We start from the raw sequence: 20195 nt of genomic DNA on the forward strand, positions 1-20195 counted from the left end.
ATTGAGGCCCTGCTGGGTCCGGCTTTGATCAGCTGTACGGCGTCCCGAAGACAGCGGGGGTGGAAGAGGATGGGAGGGCAGAGAATGAGAGAGGGGGCCCAGAGAGAGAAGGAACAGCTGTGTTGACGACATGCTGACCGCCTGGCGTGTGTGTGCTCCCATTTCCCCTCGGCAGCTGCCCCGCCAGGCGGGGGCCGTCATTTCCATGTTCAGATGGGGAGACAGAGGCACAGGCAGGTGAAATCATTTGTACAGAGTCACTCAGTGCACAGCAGAGGAGCCAGGGTCAAAATCAGACCGTCCAGTGAGTCACTTAACCTCTCTAAGCCTCAGTTTCCTCGCGGCTGAAGTCGGGCGACGACGGCACCCAGCTCGTAGGGCTGTTTGGAGCATTTAGCAGCGCACCTAACGTGCGGAGCAGAGCATTGGCACGTGCCGGGCCCTAACCAAAGATACGCTGGTTATGATTATCACTGAGTCCTTTATATTCGTGACCTCAGTTACTCCCACGCCCTGACAAGCCCGTTGGATCCTGGTTTCCACTGTAGAAACTCCTTTGAACGCTGACTTGTAGGAAAATTCCAGTCACGCAGCAGCAAGCCCCGTTCTCCGCCCAGCCTGGACAATCTGCCTTGCATTGGGTCATCTCCTCCGAAGAGCTCTGAAATCCCGGGGGCCGGAGGTTAGGGCGCGTTCTGGGTCATGCTAAACTCTGCCATTTTCTGCTGGCATCAGCCATTTTCTCCATGTCCAGAAATCACATTCCAAAAGCATGAGCTCTAGAAGGAGGGCCTGTGGTTGGGGGTGGGGAGGAGCATCTGTTGGGCCGTGAGAACCTTCTTTCATCCAACCTCACCAGCTGCTTGCCTCGCCCGCCCGGTGCCTCCCCTCCTCCCACCTGTCAGAACCAGCCTGATCGCTCAGAGTGGAGGTGGGCAGACACTTCAGCTTTGGGCTCCTTAAACCTTGTGGTTCTCGGAGCACGTTCCCCATTCTGCTGGGGGGATGGGACTTGAGGTCAGTGGTGGACATCTTGTATTTCAATGGTCCTGTATTTGTTTCTTTCATATGCATGATATCTTTTAAAACCCCAACTCTAACTAGGACATCACACCCACGATTTTATTGATCTTCTTGCTTACGGCAAGACGGGGTTTAAAAAAAAAGAGAGAGAGAGCCAATTTAAAGAAAAGTATGAAGTTCTCGTGGTAGCCCAAGTGGGACCCAGTTCCGGGGGAAGATGGGACGATGGCTTATGGATGCTGACAGCTCGCTGGGGTGACAGCCCAGGGAGTGGACTTTGCTGGCTGTTTGCTGCCTGGGGCCGGCCGTGTCTCCAGGACGGGACAAACCCATCTTCGGGGATTATTTGTACCCTGTAGGGTCTAGGACCTGGGGCTCAGAGGAAGGGGATATGGTGGCTCCAGAGTCTGGCACCAAGGGTCAGAAGTCCTCCCTGCCGTCCCACTCCCTGCCCACCGTCCACCTTCCCCAGTAGCAATCCTTCAAGTCCAGGAAGCAAGCTCAGGCTGGAGTCCCTGGGATGTGGGCCCAGGGATTACACCTCGAGCAGATTAAAAGCAGCCAGGGAGAAATCTGAGGAATTTTAATTACTGCCTCACATCCCTGGAGTCCTGCAGTCCTGGTCCTCGCAGGCCAAACACGCCGCCGGCCAGCTCTGCGGGCCCGCCTTCCCCTCCTCCACCCAGCTCGCTGGGCTCCCACGGTGGGGCTGGGCTTGGGGACACTCGTGGAGGTGCTGCAGCAAAGCAGGTGGTGGCAGCTTCCTCCCTCTGGCTTCCAAGCTTGGCTGGGAATCTTGGGCTCAGTTTTTAGGAGACTGTGGCTTCGTGCTGGGGGTTTTGGGGGTCGGAGCTTCCGGCTGTAAGTAACCTGAATTGGTGTGAACAAGGAGGGCAATTTAGTGGCTTCTGTAACTGTCCTTCACCAGGAAAGGCCGGTGAGGGTGGGCCTGACTCAGGATTCATCCAACAGGTATTTATTATCTACTATGCATCAGGCCCTGTCCTAGAGCAAAACAGACCTGGATCCCTGCCCTCGGGGAGCCTACTTGTTACAGAAGGCTGGGCCTGAGGCCGTGAGCGAGCGTCTTCTCCCAGCCTTGGCCTCTCTCTGTCCCTGTGGGAGCTCTCTCCTGGGGTGGGCCTTCTCCCGCAGCTGGAGAGGAGATTAGATGCAGCCTCGGCACCAGAGAAGACGTCTTTCCCGCCAGCTCCCGTGAGAAAGATCCCGGGATGACTCCACTTGGCTTAGCGGATGCTGGGGGACAGGTGCTGGGCCTGTAGCGCCCACGGGTGACCTGTGACCACGGGAGGCTGCGGTGTCCTCAGGGGAGTGGCTGAGGGCTCTGCCCCATTTTGCTCATTTGAGAGGAGGGACCATTTCTCTTCGGAAGCTGCCCCTTGAGATCTGGGTTCTGCTGAAATCAGGTCCAGGAAGAGTGAGTCTGTTTCCCTTCCATCCCTGGGGAGGAGGGAATCCCCAGCCCCTGACACTGGAGCCAGGGCCCCCCAAAAGTCCCCCCTAATGCTGCTGCCAGCACCCTCTATCCCTTCCCCCCTCCCTTGTGGGTAGAGCAGACTTGGGAGGCCAGAGAAAGCTCTCAGGGGCAGAAGTATAAAAGGTCCACAAGTTAGAGGCATATGTCGGAGTTGGGGACGTTGAAGCCCAGAAAGTGGACGGCCCTGGTTTTCCTCTCACTCTTGATTCCTGAGTGTAGCCCAGGAGAAGGAGCCGGCCCCCTGCTGGGGGAGGGGGCTGGAGCCCCAGAAGGTCTGTGCTCGAGGGGACCACGAGCATCGTCGTGGCCTGCTGCCCCATTCTCAAGACGAGGAGCCCGGGGCCTGGGGGCCCTAACCCAGCCCTGCCACTTTCTCTCCTTAAGTGACCTTGGACCAGCCACTTAATCTCCTGGCTGATCCTCAGTCCCCTTTTTTGTCAAGTGGGTTATTGTGCACGGTTTTGTTAAAGTAGGTTTTAATGACCCAGGTGACACATGAATATACTTATCTTAAAAATTAGAACAATTCTGATAAAGTTGAAGTTTGTGACTCCTATTTTCCTCCATCTCGTCTCGTTCCCCTCCTTGGGGGTAGCCATGGATGTTGGGTACCATGGGATATTGGGATGTGGGTGACCTCATGGTACATGTGTGTGTTTGGTGTTTTCCTGGGTATGCAAATAGCATCATACCCTGTGTGTCTTCCATGTGGCGTGGGCTCTGTGTGTCAGTGTGTACAGGTCTGCCTGGCTCTTTTGAGCCGCTACGTGGTTTTCCACTGCGTAGATTTGGCATACTTTCCTTTGATGGGTGTTCAGCGTGTTTCTGACTGTGGGTTAATAGGAACAACGTTGCCCTCAACATCACTGAACTTGAACATGCCTCCCTGGTGCACACGCGTGAGTGTTGTCCCAGGGCGGACGCTGAGACATTGAATCACTGGGTATTAGGGTTTGGCAAAGATAAAATGTGAGACTGTCCTGAGCACGTGGCAGGAGTAGGGTGCTACAGAAGGAGAAGAGAAGTTCATGCCTGTGTTCCCACCTTTGCATCAGACACCGTCCTAGGTATTTTGTCTGCATTTTCTTACGGAGTTCTCTTTGACATCGAAATCCCCGTTTTACAGAAGAACAAAATGGGGCCCAGAGGGGTTAAGTAAAGCATCTGCTATCACTCAGCTCCCCAGGGCGGGCAGGCAGGCGCCTGCCTCCCAGGTCCGGCTGGGCTCTGGGAATGGAGCACCCCTGCCCTGACCGGCCAGAGCTTGCTCTCCAAGGGGCCTGCCCACAGCAGCGCCGGTTCCCCAGGAACTCTGCCTCTGTGCAGTGTGCTGGGAAGAGGGAGCTCGCCAGGAATTTCCTGGATCAGGTCCAGGGCAGACTGCTTGGATCTAAGGGTTACAGGGTGGCTGGGTCCTGCCTCCCACCCTTCTCTTCCCCCGGCATGTCCCAGCCCTGTGCATTCTTGGAATCTATAAGTTGTGCCATGTTCTGTGGGCACCAGGAGTTTCCTTTGAAACCCCGTGGCACCAACATCTGTTAGCTCTTAGAGAACAGAAAGATTGACAAAAGAACTGCTGGGGCAGGCGATGGGGAAAGATATTGAGCTCAGGGGTATGAAGTCTCAAAGACAAAGAGGAAAAACCCCAACCGAACTCCAGCCCGCTCCCCAAGGCCCTGTTTTGATGTGGGTTCCCGTCCCCGGAGGCCTTATAAGGCATTGTGCCTGCAGTTCTGGGCTCTGGGCTGGTGCTGGCTGCACTCTTGGCACCCGGAGGAGCTGCCCTCTCTTCCTGGGGCGCAGCGTGGGGCAGAGGAGGGGCAGTGCTGGGACTTGGGAGGGAGGCAGGTCCGGATCCCATGGCCTGAGAGGCCACCAAGCCAGGCCACTAGGCAGGAGGCAGCCTGGCACCAGGCTGGGCGGGGCAGGAGGTCTGGGGATCCAGGAAAGTCTTTGATGAGAACCTGGAGCAGAGGCTGAGTCTGACTGTCCTGGGGGCCAGAGCAGAGGGGGCCTGGCCCCAGGGGGCCACAGCACAGGGATGGCCGAGTGGACAAAGGGAACAGTAAGGGAGATCACTGCATACCATGCCCCGAGTGTGGGCTTCCTATAGGGCAGTGGTGAAGGGTAAGGGTTTTGGAGCCAGGCAGCCTGCCTTCAATCCTGGCTCTGACACAATCCTAGCTGTGTGACCTTGGGCAAGTCACTTAACCTCTATGTGCCTCAGTTTTGTCATCTGTAAAGTGGGGATAATAGTGGTTCTACCTCAAAGGACTGCCCTGGGGATTAAATACAAAGCACTAGAAATGTGCACCAGGCAGGAGAAGAGAGTGTTTCTCGGTGTCCGCAGGGGCACTTTGGGTCTGGTGAGCTTTGCCCAGCAATGTTCTGGTAGCCATTTGACAATAAGAGTCGGAGTAATAAACAGTAAATACTGTCTGTTGAGCCCCCATCGTGGTATCAGCTGTAATGCTAAGTACTTTCCGTGAAATGGCTTGCTCGATCTTCACACCCACCCTGAAACAATGTGACTGCTCTCATCCCTGTGCACAGATGGGGAGACTGAGGGACACTGGAGATAAAGCTCCTTCCGCCAGATGACCGGCTTGTGTGATGCAGAGCTGGTATTTGAACCAAGGTCTGAGCAACGCCACTTCCATGCCCTGCACCCTCCGTGCTGGGGCTCCCACTGGGGCTCGTGGCTGTCGAGGGGTACAAGTGCCTTCCTGCAGGATGGTCCTGAGGGCCTGGCCCCAAACCTTGCATGCAGGGCTCCCGGCTGACGCTTGGCCCTGTCTCAAATCTAGGGCGGAGGAGCCGTGGGGCCTTTGAGTCCTGCAGGACAGATGGGAGTACTTGGCCCCTGACCCACTGGAGCTGCTGGCTGGGCTGTTTTCTTGCACTTCTTTAAGCATGATTCTTGGTCCCTGGCAAGTGCCAGGACTCTTGGCCACCTCTGTCCCCATGCCCACGGGAGCCCCGATTCCACTGTACAAGCTCAGGCCAGGCCCTGGAAGGAGGTGGCTCAAGTCTCGGCTCTGCTGATGATCCAGAGCCAGTCGCCTGCCCTCTTGGAGACTTCTGCTCATTTAAAGCCAGGGCTATTGGGAACCCTGTTCTCCGTAGGTTCTGGTGAAGATTCCAGTTGGTCGGTGCCTCATACATCATGAGTGCTTGGTGATGTAAGTGACTGTCATTGGCATCATTTTCCTGGCTCATTCCTTGAGGGTTGGGGCACTTTCTTTGTAGAAAAAAACAATAGCAATTATACCTCTCACTTTACAATTTGCAAATCATTTTTATGAGCATCTGTTCCTTGAGAGATGGAAAGAGCGGGGCTGCTACGATGATAAAGGGAGATAATATAAAGTGCCCGGCACATAGGAAATGCACAGTAAGTCCCAGCTGTCTTCTTATTGTTGTGGTTTATCACCATGCCCATTTTACAGGTAAGTAGATTGAGGTTCGCAGAAGGCAGTGGCTGGCGCCACATCCAGGGCGAGGGCGGCCATGGAGCCAGGATGTGATCCTGTGTCTGGCTCAACATTTTACGTTGCCTCTGGCGCAGTGATTCAAAGCTTGAGGACCACAGACACGGCACTCCTCAGGCCCCGGGCTGTCTGGGTCAGTGGAGGAAATGAATTTTTGCCAGAGTTGGGCACCTGCACTGCACTGTGTGTCAGCAGACCACGGTGCTGAGGAGCCTTCGATGTGTTATACAGAGCAGGGTGAGGTTTAGCGGGAAGAAACCGACCCCAGAACTTGCCAGAACTCTGCTTTAATATGCAGAGACGTATCTTTAATATGTCAGAGAGCTGGGTCCTCTCAGCAGACAGTTCTTCTCAGAGAGCATTGAAGCCGTCATCAGAGTGATGACTGTGGGTGCGTTATACACACCGCGAGGAATAGTTATAGGGCTTCCAGACAGCTGCTTTGCTGCTGGTGACATTTGGAGTCTTTAAACTCCTCTGAGTGTGCCAGTAAAAAGATGCAGGTGCCCAAAAGTTTCCATCTCACGGGTCCTGTCGGCCTTGCCAGGAGTGGTCAGGGTGGCACAGAGGTCAGCACCGGCTCCCAGCCTCCACAAGGCCCCAGCACAATCAGGTGTGTCGTCTCCCTTGAAGATGGTCGCCCGCTCCTGTGAGGAAGCTCTGCCTGCCAGCCTTTCCAGGGAAGCGGCATCCGTCTTCCTCTGGCATGAAAGATCGGCTTTAATTGGCTGCTGGGGCATCCCAGCCATCTAATGATGCCAGCCGAGTGCGGCCCTTTCCTGTCACCGTCTCCCAGTTCCCCTGTCAACTCCAGCTCTGTTAACACAAACAGCCAGTTTACAAGCCCAGGAAGTGTTTGGTGATTATAATAATTGGCAGAGGAGGAGACAGAAGACATCCTGACTCGAGGAATAAAGTAGCCTGGTTTTGAAGTCCATGGGACACCAGGAGTCTGAATGACCACATTTGAACAACCTCTAAGAAAGAGTGTGTAATGCCCCAGAACGATTTGAAAGAAGAAAGAGAACAGAGAAAACCATCTCTAATCCATAAAACGTTAGCTGTTCATCTTTAAAAAACATGCATGCAAGAGACTTATCTCCAGCTGTGTCCAATTGATAAGATCAGCTATACAAAGCATTGTTTTTCCTTTGTTAATCAAGGCAAGCTCTGTTTTTTCTTTCAAGCATCTCCAGTGCAGGATTTTTTTTCTTCTGATTTTTCAAGAAGAGGGTGTTTTTTCTTTTTCTTTATACTTTTTTTCTTTTTTTTTCAAAAGGAGAAGTTGGTGAGAGCTGCTGAGTTTGGGCTTTTTTATTGCTTGCCTTTTTGTGGTTCAAGAAGCACTGCCATAGCATCCTGTGGGCATTAAAAAAGATAAAGCAGTGTGACCACCCCCCCCCCCCCCAACCTCATCTCTCCTCCCTCAAAGAGGAGCATTTCCCAACGTGGGTTCCTCAGAACACAAATCCCATGTGATGCTTTTGAAAAACAAAACTTCATGGTCTAAATAGGTTTGAGGGATGCAGCATAAGCTACTACTTAGATATCCGCAGCATCTGTTACCATAGTAAGTCCTGCAGTAAGGGATCTCGTTTACCTTTGTTTAAAACAATCTTTTTTCACTTTACTCCTCCTGGCAGAATACCAATAAATACAGAAGACGGTTTGACAAGCGCTGGTCTGTTCTCCTCTGTACCTAGAGTTGTCCTACTGGGGTGGGGTCAGATAGATGGGACCTTTATTGCCATCCCAGAAATTTCCCAGCCTCCCAGCCTGTGGACCAAACAAACTTCCCTTGCCAGCCTGACAACATCTGAGTGGCAGCCTCACCACTGATTGGGAGCAGCTCTGCTATGTGGGATGAGATACCGGACATTTTTAACTCATGCTTGGGGACCAAGGTGAGGCGTGTGCAGGCCAGTAGCTGGAAGGTGTGTGTGTTAGGGGAGATGCAGGAGGCGTGACTGAAGGTCAGTTGAAGGCAGAGCCTATAGCTTTCTAGATATTGTGCTGAAGAGTTTGGGTTTGTGTTAAGGGAGCCCGCCCTATAGCACACCAGGTCCTCTTTATAAACCCACCAAGACAGCCCATCTGGGACCCTCTAGTAGAGGAAGGATCCAAACTGAGGTCTCTTCTTGGGACCCACAGGGGTGGCTATGGTCCCGAGTCCATCAAGTTGGCTCAGAGGGATAGAGGAGGGACGTTTTCTGATCTCATCTTTGTCTTTTTCCAGGATGGAGGGTGGAACTCCCTTTCCGGGGGAGAAGCGTGGTCCTGTGTAATGTTTTGTGGCGGGCTATAAGCTGAGAATAACTTACTTCCTAAAAAGTAGTGCAGTAATTAACTTTTCAAGTGTGATAGGATCTACATAGTTGACCTAAATTCCAATCAGAACAGGGTCCCTGCTTCTTTGCGACCAGCCACACACACGTTCACAATGCCACCTTGACCGTAATGATGCCAGGTTCCTACCTGACCCCAATACCCCTTTAACATCCCTACTTTTTCTTCCTATAGGAGCTCGTGGGCGAAGTTTTCAGAGAAACGCTCAGCGAGGAGGAAGAGGAAGACTTTCGGCTAGAAGGTATTGGAGTCCATTGCTTTCTTCCCAAGGGCAGTGAGGTGGGGAAGGGCCATCTGGTCTACCTCATGCCCCAAGTACCCTCCAGAAAACCTGCAGACCAGGTGGAGGAGGGCAGGACTCTGACTCTCGGTGGGGGTGGGTGGGGTGAGAAGCAAGAGGGAAGTGTAGCATCTCATAGGTCCACTCCGGGAGTGGATTTAGACCACCCAGGCTCACATCCTGGCCCTGCTCCGTGTTAGCCGTGGGGTCTTGAACAGGTTGTTTGACCTCAGCTTCCCCGTTGGGGGTGATCATAGTGACCACTCATAGGCCCCTCAAGCAGAATTAGGTATGTAGTAAGCACTGCATGAAGTAGCCCTTGTGTTTCTCTGTTTGTGTCACTCACCTGGAGCACGGGTATGTGCACACACACGAACACCCCCAGCCCCTCCCCGCTCTCCTCTGTCGCTCTCACTCCTTTCTTTCTTCAAGGAGAAGCACTGCACTGTAGAAAGAATTAGGACACTCGAGTAGAGGGCCGGCCAGCCACTGGCATGCTGATTTGACTTTGGGAAGCCATGTACCCTTTCGGAGCCCAAGTTTCCATGTTTGTAGAATGGGAACGAGGGCCTTTTCCTGCTTGATTCCCTGAGTTGGTGAAAGGACCGGATGGGATCGGAAAGCGTTTGCTGAAAGGGATAGCATTTCCCTTTTTTACTCTGAATCAGAGGAGAGCATCACCAAACTGGGACAGCCTTATGACAGTAAAGCCCTCTCTGCTGGGACCAGGACAGGCAGCTGTTAGGAGAGCTGGGTGCCCAGGGGTCTCTGGGGGGAATCTAGGCCTTGGAGGGCTTGTAGGGCCTTGAGAGGAGAGGAGACTGTGCCGGGAGGTTCTGGAGCGGAGCCTGGGCCAGACCCGAGGACTGTGGCCACGTGGGGCCTGAGAGCTGTGATAAATGTAGAATCCCTGGCTCCACCCAGGCTACTGAATCCAGTCTGTCCTGCAATAGGCTCCCCAGATAACTTGTATGCTCATTGTACTTTGACAAGCGCTATTTTGAGAGATTCATTCAGTAGCCCGGGAGTTGGAGGCTGGCTGGAGACCCAGATATCTCTCAGACTTTGCTCAAATTCGAGCAGGTCCTGAATAGAAGGGGGACAGACAGCTCTGTCCAGGCTCTGGGGTGTTTCCCTTGAGCATGTTTGCCTGTGGATCTGGTGGCTACACTCAGGGATTCAGTGGCTTTGATTCTCATTGTTCCCTGGGCTCCCCCGAGCCTCAGCTATTATCCTCAGCTCCAAGGAAAGATGCTGGGGCTTGGTACCTAGAGTAGATCTGGGGAGTCAGGTAAAGGTCTGCAGGATGTAGGGTCTGGAGGCTGAGGTGACCCCAGACATAGATTACATGGGCTTCAGCACTCATTCCATTTTCTATTCATTTGCTCATTCACCTGGTAACTTAGCAAGTTCATCCTCTTGTTCATTCATCCTTCCATCTATTCCGTCCACCACCTATTCACTATCCATCCAAGCACCCACCTGTCCTCTCATCTATCTATCCATTCATCTACCCATCACTCACTCATCACCCACCCAATAATCCATGACCCACCCCATCCAGCACTCATCCATCCGTTTGTTGCTCCCCCTATCACCCAGCCATCACTGCCTATTCATTCATCTACATACTCTTTTGTCACCCATCCATCAGCTGGCCAGCCCTTATCTATCACCTACCCACCCATAATCCATCCTCTGCCCATCTCTTCATCATCCATCACTCATTCCTTCACCCATTTAACCGTCCTCCAGTTACCATCCATCTATCTCACCATCTGTCTATCTATTCATCATTTATTGGGTCCCTGGTCACTACCCCAAATGAAGCACTTCTCTGGCCATTGAGGCTCAGTCTGAAATCATGTAATTGATTTCCCATGAGGCATCTTTCCCTGCAGACGTGAAATGGCCTGCCCACAAAATCCACCTCTCTCTGCTTTGTTTGATCTCTCTGTGCAGAGCATGAGCCCTGTTGTAATGAAGTAGGAAGAGCACTTGGCCTAGGAGCCCATAGCCCTGGCTCCCCTGCCAGCTCCTGCAGTGACTTGCTGTGGCTCTTGGCCAGGCCCCTCCACCTTGGGGCCCCTTCGCCCTCTGTGACATGATGCGTGGGGATGTGGACTCTGTGGGTGCTCAGAGGACGTGGGCGCCTTGTAGGGAGGATGAACTGCCGTGGGGTGGTACTTACAAACATTGGTTGATGGATGGGGGATAAATAGGAGGTGCCCGAGGGTCCCAGCTCCTGTCGGGGAAAAGTGTGGAGATTGGTGGCACTTGGTCTGTCCCTGCGGCCCACCAGCTGCAGGTCGGGCTTTGCGGGTAGCCTGGGCACCTTGCCAATCACTCATGGTGTCCAGGCACATCAGTGCCACCACTGACGAGGGGAGGGGTTGGGAGCCACTAGCCTGACTCAGTTTCCCAACTGAGGGGTTAGATCAGGTTGCTGGTGGTCAAGTTTCCAGCCCTTTTCTTCAAACAAAAGCTTACGCAGAAGCACAAAAGGTAAGACAGACCAGGTTGCAGACAGATGCGATGTGTTATATTCAGTATGTTATCTTTTATGTAAAAAGGGTACCAGACAATACTCTGTATTTCCTTGTATATATGAATGCATACCACATATGTATGTATATTATTGTGTAGCTAGAGGTCTAGACGGACAGAAACAGTAGTTCCTTCTGGACAGGGGAGGAAGAGACTAAACTTGGAAAGCGTGGTCAGAGGATTGTAGTATTAACTGTAATTAATGTTTTAAGTTTTACGAGAAGAATGTGATCATACATTCCTTTGAAATGAAAGACTAATAACAGAATTAAAAAGTGAAAATAATAAGTAAATAAAGCAGTAGGGTGGGACTGCTCTGGGCCTGCCTGTGTGGCCCCTGAGACTCCTTGGAGGGGATGCTGGCCCCAGTGACCGTATGTGGTTCTCTGGCCGCCGTTGGCGCCAGGTCCGAGGTGCCCCCTCCCGCCCCAGGATGAAGGACATGGCTGTGGACGGCAGGCCACCCCACGGCTAGGCCTGGTGAGAGTAGTTCTCCGAGTCTGGCCACGGAGAAGCGTCCACCTGGCCTGGAGCTGGGGCTGCGGGTATCCCTCTGTGCCTCGGGCCAAGGGAGAGCAAGCTGAATCCTGAATCTCTTCTTTGTCTTCCTGTCGGCCAAGTTCATTGCCTCTTGGCCGGCTGGAGGGCTGTTAAGGGAAAAAAAGGCCATCTGAGGCGTGAAGATAAAAAGAAGTCTTTTAGCCATCCCAGGAGAGGATGGCTTTAGCTCCTGCGTTGTTATGTAAAGCCGGCCCTAATCCAGCGTCTTAACTGCCTTAACTGGCCAGCTGGGAGCTCGCGGGATGGGAGATTAAGGCTGGGCTTGGAGCTAGGGCTGGGGCTGTGAGCTCCTTTTGAACTGTGCAGAGAACAAAGTAAGCATGAAAAGTCCCGCGCTCCAGAGCTGGCCGGTTGTGGAGGGCGGGACCCGCGGCTTGGGGGCTGGGGGGGGGGTGGCGGGGTGGCCAGAGGGACCTTCCTCTGCTGACCCAGCAGGGCGCTGAGGACTGGGGAGGGTCTTCCCACACTTCACTCCAGTGCCCACCCGACGTCCCCACCTCCCCAGTTGGGCAGGACGACAGGTGGTGGCAGCCTGTAGCTTGTGGCCCGAGGTGGACATTGGTGTCAGGCCTCCGGGAAGCACTGTGTCTGGGGCTGTCCTCCCGACCCAGCAAAGACTGAAGTACTGTGCCCGTCAGGAGGGAGAGACCTGTAAATGGTCGCAGGCCCCTTCTCTCCAGGTCCCCTCTGTCTCCCACCCAGTGCTGTCCTCACCCCTGCCCAGCGTCTTAGCTCTCTCCCGCCTCTCACCCTCAGCCTCTGCCCTCTGAGTCTCAGTATCGTGGCTGTTTCTTGTCTTTTGACCTCTTTGCTTGGAGGTGACAGCGGGCAGAGTGCAACCAGCTTGGCGTCTTCCATAGAAAGTTGACTCCACGGAACCCAGTCCTGCCTTCATTAAGGACCAAAAGCCCCTGAGTCAGGCGGCCCTTCCCACTGGGGCCAGGCCCTCCCTCCAGGCTCCCAGTTGGCCCAAGCCGGGCTTCGCCTGGCAGAGTCCGTGGGGTCTCTGCTTCCCTGGCCCTGGTCCTGCCGAGCAGAGCAGTGGTGTTGGGACTGAGACCCGGACAGCTGAGTAGCCCGCCCCACTGTGAGTTCAGGGCCTGTCCCAGTCTGCATGGCTCGAACTTTGTCTTCCTGCAACCCCATCGGAGGGCATGAGAGGCACCCTTCTGCCTTTATTCTGAAGTCAGACCCCAGATCCAGCCTGGCTTTACCACCACTCACTGTGTGACCTTGGGAGAGTCACTTCACTTCTCTGTGCTTCAGTTTCTTGTTGGGGGCAGTCATAGTATTCCTTCCTCAGAGTTCCTGTGAAGATGGAGAGGTTATATAAGCCCCGAGAACAGCCCTGGTTCAGGGTATGCCCATGTCGGTGAGCTGTCCTGACTCTTGTCTCGTGGGTTCCTCTTTCTTGAGGAGGAGTCAACTGGTGTTTGTTAATTATTTACTAGTCCAGATCAAAGAAGGCCTATTTTCAAAGCTTCTTTAATCCTATTAGACTCTCTGAGTGTCTCCTATCACTCTCAGTGCGCAACATAGCCTGGCATGCCATAAGTGCTCAATAAATACAGATCTTCCTTGACTTATGATGGGGTTACGCCCCAATAAACCCATTGTAAGTTGAAAATATCGTTAGTCGAAAATGCATTGCGTACAGCTAACCTACCGAACATCATAGCTTAGCCTTGCCCACTTTACGTTAGCCTACACTTGGGCAAAATCATCTAACACAAAACCTATTTGTAATCGAGTGTTGAATAGCTCCTGTCATTGATTGAATGCTGTAGCGGAAGTGGAGAACAGAACGGCTGTCTGGGTACAGAGTGGTTGTAAGTGTGTGGATTGTTGACCCTCGTGATCGCGTGGCTGACTGGGAGCTGGGACCCACTGCTGCTGTCCAGCATCACAAGAGGGGTCGTGCCGCGCGTATCGCCGGCGCGGGAGAAGATCCAGGTTTGACATTCGGAGTACAGTTTCTACTGATTGTGTATCATTTCTGCACCACTGTAAAGTTGAAAAATTGTCATTGGAGGACTGACTGTGCTCACAAGAAGAATGAAGCCAACACCATGAAGTCACTGGAGTCAGGCCCCCTGGCAGGCCCCATGTGCCCCCCTCCAGTCCATCCAGGCTCCCAGGTATGAGATGTCAACCATTCACAGAGCAGAGGAGCCCTTGGGAGGCCGTTAGTCCCCTTCCTTTGCGGTAAGAAATCTGAGGCCCAGAGAGGGGATGTGACCTGTCCAAGGTCACACAGCAGACTGAGGACGGTCTCTTCCTCACTCAGCAAGTATTTACTGAGTACCTGCTGCAGGTGTGGGGCCCTGCTGGGCTCTGGGTTCGAGCCACCCATGAGGTCAGCGGACCTTGCTGTCAGGGTGTCAGCATGGGGGAGGCAGGGTAGTGGATAAATAAGCCAGGGGGTGAGCATGCGAGGTTCTGGGAGTGGCGCTCTGTGAAGAGGTGACACCCAGGGAAGGGTGGAGTGTGACAGGCCTCTCTGAGGAGGTGACATTTCAGCGGAGATGCAGGTACCAGGAACGAGCCGCCACAGGAGGATGTGAAGGGTGAGCCGAACCCCAGATGGGAGGAACGTGGGGTTTAGGGGAGCACAGAAGGGAGGCCCACGTGGCAGCAGGAGACCTGGGGGATGAGCATGGGGCCATGGGCTTGGGTTTCACGCTGCTTTTGGAGAGAAACTGTTGGAAAGTTTGAGGTAGGAGAGTGCCAGATTCTGACTTCCATTTTCACCAGTTAATTGTGGCTCCTGGGAAGGATGGGTCATTCCGAGGAAGGAAGGAAGCAATGAAAACAGGAGGTGATTGCGCTAGTGCAGGGGAGAGGTGATGGCCTTGGCCTAGCCTGGGGCTGAGGGGCTGGAGAGAAGTGGATGGGTCTGGGGGAGAGGGGGGAGGGCTGGGAGACAGGAGGTGGGCGGTCGGCGGGGAGGGAAAGAAAGGGATCCCGGGTACACCTTAGAGTTTTGGCTTAAGGAACTAAGGAAATGGTGCTGGCACTTCTGAGGTGGAGGTTTTGGCAGGTGACAGTCAAGGCTTTTGTTTTTGGATATGTCAGTTTCAAGATGCCTGTTTGACATGCAGGTGGGGATTCTGAGTAGACAGGTGGACACCGAGTCTAGAGTTCAGGGACCAGTTGGGGGAAAGAGAGACAGAGACAGAGAGACAGAGAGAGAGACAGAGAGAGAGGGAGAGAGTGAGGACTTCTCAGGAAGTGGCCACAGATAGCTCCATGGGAGTCCTGGGTGAGGCTTGTCAATCGGTGGGGCTGGCCGGTGGTTCCCATAAGTCTGGGAGGAAGGGGAGTTCACTGCAGAGCAGCAGGGACCCCCAGACAGAGGGGGCAGGCAGGCCACACCCCGCTGGCTTCTCTCCCTCAGTTCAGAGCCTGTCCTGCCGGTGAGTGTCAGTCACCCAGACTCCACTCCACTGCAGTCCCCCCAGAAGCCCGGGCTTCAGCCGTGACAGCAGTTTCTCTCAAGTCTGTTCTTCATAAAAGCTCAGCTTGAACAGTGGAAATTCTGACTGGTGTCAGATGCCGAGGAGGCTTTCATAGTTTCAAGTAGCTCGGGGTTAGATTTTAAAAGTTGAATTTCATCACATGTTTTAACTTGGGCGGGGATGGGGGAGAGTGGAAGGGACATGATATTTTTAGCCCAAAGAAGGCTTTTTTCCCTTTCCCTCTCCCTCTCCCGGCGTTTCCCCCCTCCCTCCCCCAACAGATGTTTCGTCTCAATCCTATTCAAACCTCAAAGCAGAGTGGCCATCAACCTTATGCTCTGATGAGAAAAAAAGGCCAGAATGCTATTTGTTGGGAAGGGTTTTTTTTTTTTTTCCCCTTTCTTCTTTCCCCTCAGTCACAACTGGCCCTTAAATAAAATCTACTTACAGAAAAATGTAACCTGGGGAAGCAGGAGTGAGGAGAAAAAAACGCAGGAAGGGGTAGACACCTGCTGGTGGAAACTGCCAGAAACCAGCTTCTTCAAGAGTATTGCACTGGGTCAATTGTATGTTGTTGGTGGTTTTGTTTTTCCTGAAAAGCAAGGGCTCCAAGTGATGGATAGTTAAGTCAGGATTCTTTGGGTTCTTATGGATATGCAACCCAAACTCACTTAAGATCTAGCTCATGAAATTGAAAAACTCTGGGGTAGATCTTGCCTAAGAAGTGCTGGTTGGATCCAGGAGCTCAAACCACGTCATGAAAACACACACACATACACACACATAGTTCATCCTCTCTCTCTCCATCATCTGTCCCTCTGCCCTCTGTTAGTCTCTCCCGCTAAGGTGGCCAAGATGACCACCCTGCTCTGGGTGCTCACATCCTACAAGCTGAGCCATCGCAGGTGAAAGAGAGCTCCCAAGTCCATTATTTCTTGCAAAAGTTTGATTCTTACTTTACTGGACAAAGTAGGTATAGGTTTTGTGGGACCCAAGCTTATCCAGTTTGGGGGGGGGTCTTCTTTAAGAAAAAGAAGACATGCTTCTCTTTCATAACTATGGACCAGTTATATACAAATATATGTATTTATATCTTACTATTTACAATATATTTCCCACTAAACCTAAATAAATATATCCCCAACTCACCCTCCCCTTAGCTTGATTCCAGAAATGCTCGTGTTCACTCCAATACCATGTGACACAAGGGGACGTGTGGGAAGTCAGAATGGGAAGAGACAGTGTTCTTAACCGATTGAGGATAAAATATCTAATTTTGAAAGTGCCACAAAAACAACCAAACAACCAATGTCAACACATCCCAACTTGGAAGAGGCCCGTGCAAGCGAGAGGCCCAGAAGCTTTAGCTTCGTCAGCTTCACAGTGAACTGTCCTTTGCCACTGAGCTAGGTCACAGGGCCATCAGGATGAAATAAGCTGGTCGGGTCTGGGTGCTGGGCGCATCCCGTAAGCTTGGAGTGGGATCAGCCCCTGGTAAACCACATGGATTGAGATGGGGGAGGGGTGGCCCCCTAGAGAAAACCCAGATGCTATTATCAGAAGGGGAGAATGGTTGTGGGACAGGCAGGAACAGGTGTTAACTATTGTTGTGTGACAGAATGGAGAGACCAGTGGCTGGGGAGGCAGGAAACTGGGATTTTAGTTCTGTTCCTACACCTTCTGCATTCAGATCTTGATTGTGCTGCTTCCTGTTGTTTCATTTTGATGATAATGATGATGAGACACTTCTATGTAGGGTGACAGGCACTGTACTGTATGTCGGAGCTGCAGCAGGAGTATTCAGTCAAATGAATAATGATACTAACAGTATAATCGGGGATCACTGAGCAGGGAAATCTAACCTAGCCCCTGAGGGCATGAGGGCATTGCTTCTCAGAGGTAGGGACATTTACAGTGAAGACCTGAAGGATGAACAGGAGTTGGAGAGACAGAAAGAGTGCTCTTGGTGGGGAAAAGCAGCTCTGTGGAGAGATGGGGCTGAGAGACAGCAGCAGGGAAATGGCTCCATCAAGTTTGCTTTTTACACTTAGTTTCCTCTTGTAAAATGCAAACGGTAACATACCCTGCATGGTGCTATTAAGAGGACTTAATGGAATAACGTGTGCACCCACTAACTTGACCAACTTCCACGTACAGCCCGCTGCTGTGTGCAGGGACAAACAGATTTGTACATCTCTACACCCTAGTTCCCCGAGGAGAGCCTCATGCAGATAATGCAAGAAACCATTTGGCCTGGAATGCACATATGATATCTTTCTCTTTTTACTGGCAGCAGATTTACCCTCCTAATTATATTTGGCATAGGCTAATATTAAAATTCATCTGCATTCCCTCTAACAGCTGCTTTTGGAGGGTTGGGGAGTCAGAAACATCCTGGCAAGCCACCCTGAGCCTAAAATATTTGTGGCAGATAATCTGGACGTGGACAATTGAGAAAGGCCTGTGGCTACATTAAGGCCAGGGTCCAAACTCCAGCCAGGAAGCTCTGGCTTGTGTTAAATCTTACTTACATTGTATCAACTGAGGAGAACTTGCCCCGTAACCAGGCTAAGAGAGGTGTGCACCTGGCATTTCAGCATTAGTATTTTCTGGTCTTTGGTGGGGCTGATTTAATCATACCATGTTTCAAATTTGTCTCTCCTTCCAAAGTTTAATATCAACCAGGCCTTTCTGGATTGTGTTAAAATAAGCTGGCATTTGCTGATATCATCCAGGGTTTGGATTTTAGCCGACGTCTGGGATTCAGGAATAGACCTACCCCTTTTAAACCACCCCCTTTCCCATGCCAGTTCGCAGCCTCAGTCACACCAGAATTCATGGTGTTTGTTATACAGCCTGCCTTCCGTCCACCTGTGGGGTTTGGCGCAGTGGACCTCGCTGGGATGGGGTATCTGCTCTGTGCACGTACGGTACGTGCTAGGCACGGTGGACAGCCCAGGAGGCAGCAGCCAGCAGAGCCAGCTCTCTCGAGAAACTTGCATTCTGGCTGCGTGGATGTGACCGGCTCCCGTGAAGCCATCAGGAGATCCCAGATAGGACTGCAGACTGAATGGGTTTAGACAGCCCTCTGCTAGCAACAAATGCATTTGTACAAATTGGAAAAAGGGGCCCCTCCTCCAGACATCTTTCTGCCATCTGTCCGAAAACTGTCACAAGCAATACACAAATCGAGGATGTCCGGCATGTGAACAGCGCCCCCTAGAGTTGTACCGTGCACAGCCGGCTTCTCAGAGCCGGTCTCGCAATGACCCCAAATGACCCTGACCCCAAGGCCAGGGGGGAAGAACCCGGGGGCGTTCCTCCTGCTCAGGAGGGTGGGGCCTCAGGAGGCTGGATCTGTTTCATTTCACAACCCTTCTTCTTCTCATGCTTGGGCGGCGCCAGCTGTCAACAGCTCAGGCTGGGTGGGCTATGCCATCCTGCTCCCTGGGTCACTGCTAAACAGTCCCGAGAACGTGACCGTGGCTCTCCCAGTGTGAGGTCCCAAATAAGCCTCGGATGCCTCCCATTAGGTCCCTGGGTGGGTGTCGGGGACCCATGATCAGAGTTGCGCCCATTCCGGCATCTTCTACTCTCCCCGGTGCTCAAGGGCTCTCCTCTTTCTCTCTCTCTTCCTCCCCACCCCCACCCCCTTTTTTTAAACTGGGGGAGGGGAGAGGGAAGAGACTGTCTTTGATCTCAGCGGAGGAAAAAAGTCTGTTCTGTTCAGGCTTTTGGCTAACACAACAAACAGTGTTTAAAATTTAACTTTGCTTAATTAATTAGTAATTCTGTTTAATGCTGTCTGATCTCCCTCCAAAAGGTATTTTGAAGCTTGAGAAGGGAACATCAAAGGGAGCCGGGTGAAGATGGTCAAGTAATGCATTTAATCTGGCAGTTGCTAGGGGTGGAGAGATGCCAGGTTGGGAGCTAATGTGGGACAGAGCCATCATCTGGTAAACACAGACGGCCGGCTGGCTCCTCGTGGCCGTGGCCATGGTGAGAGGAGGGATAGGGAACAGCTTCCAAAGAGAAGGCGCTCCACACGCTGCCCCAGAATTGTTTGAGCTGAGACCTGGTTTTAAGAAAGCAGAGTTGACGTTTTCTTTCTTCCATGGCTACTGTGTATGGTTGGGCAGGTTGTGGACGGCACAAGGATTTCCAGTCAAGCAGGTGAGCAGCAGGTGAAGCCTGCACCCTGCCTATCAAGAATGTATCCTCGTAGGTGTGCAGAGCTGCACTTACCTAAGGCACAGTCCACATGCTTTACTGTAAAGGGCTGGGAAAGTACATGTTTTAGGTGTTGTGGGCATTAGAGCCTCTGTTACAGCTACTCAACTCTGCTTCACCATAGACAATGGACGTGAGTGTCTCTGTGTCCCAGTAAAACTTTATTTACAAAAACAGGCGGTGGGTTGGCTTGCCTCTCGGGCTGTAGTTTGCCAACCCCTGCTCTAGGTCACCAAGGGTACTTCATAGGCAAGTGAAAGGCTTTGCTTCCTCCTCACTCTGTCCCTTCCCTTCCCTTTTCTCCTACCCCTTCCACGGCTTTCCTTTCTGCTTTCAAATTAGCAGTGTTGTTACTGTTGCAATTGAAGAGTGATCAGAGTCTCCCTGAAACTATGCCCCACAAAAGATCACCTCCGGGGGGGAAAAAAACTGCTGGGCTGAACAGGAGTAAGAGACAGGGAACGCGCTTGGGCTCTGGTGCTAAAACCCATCTTGACAAAAATATCTCCAGTTGATTGGACCCAGGCAACCTGTGGCGAACCCCATTCACCCTTCTCCCACCTGCCCATGTGCCCGAGGACGGATGCACGGAGGGAGGGCGATTTGTTCTGCACAGGGGTGGCTGGGGCAGGTGGCGGTTTTTCGTTGTTTGGTTTCAGTGGGTTATGTGGATGGAGAAGCAGGGCCCCTGAGTCCCAGCCCAGGCCTCTGGCATTGGGGTCTGCATGGCTTTCTGACTGGTTATCTGCCACCTCTTCTGG

At 52.6% G+C, this 20195-nt stretch overlaps 1 protein-coding gene across 2 annotated transcripts in view; it reads left to right on the plus strand.

The window, feature by feature from the left end:
• Positions 1 to 20195, plus strand: part of NKD1 (NKD inhibitor of WNT signaling pathway 1) — an 85535-nt gene that overhangs the window by 47495 nt on the left and 17845 nt on the right. Inside the window, exons 1-2 of one of the 2 annotated variants that reach the window (XM_059905020.1) lie at positions 962 to 1017; positions 8533 to 8599. In XM_059905020.1, the coding sequence (XP_059761003.1) occupies positions 1006 to 1017; positions 8533 to 8599 (79 nt within the window). In that variant the 5' untranslated portion in view covers positions 962 to 1005. Of the gene's footprint in view, positions 1 to 961; positions 1018 to 8532; positions 8600 to 20195 lie in introns of those variants that run through there. The other variant, XM_059905019.1, reaches the window with a different exon arrangement.

This window comes from Balaenoptera ricei, chromosome 19, assembly GCF_028023285.1.
Source record: "Balaenoptera ricei isolate mBalRic1 chromosome 19, mBalRic1.hap2, whole genome shotgun sequence".
NCBI lineage: Eukaryota > Metazoa > Chordata > Mammalia > Artiodactyla > Balaenopteridae > Balaenoptera > Balaenoptera ricei.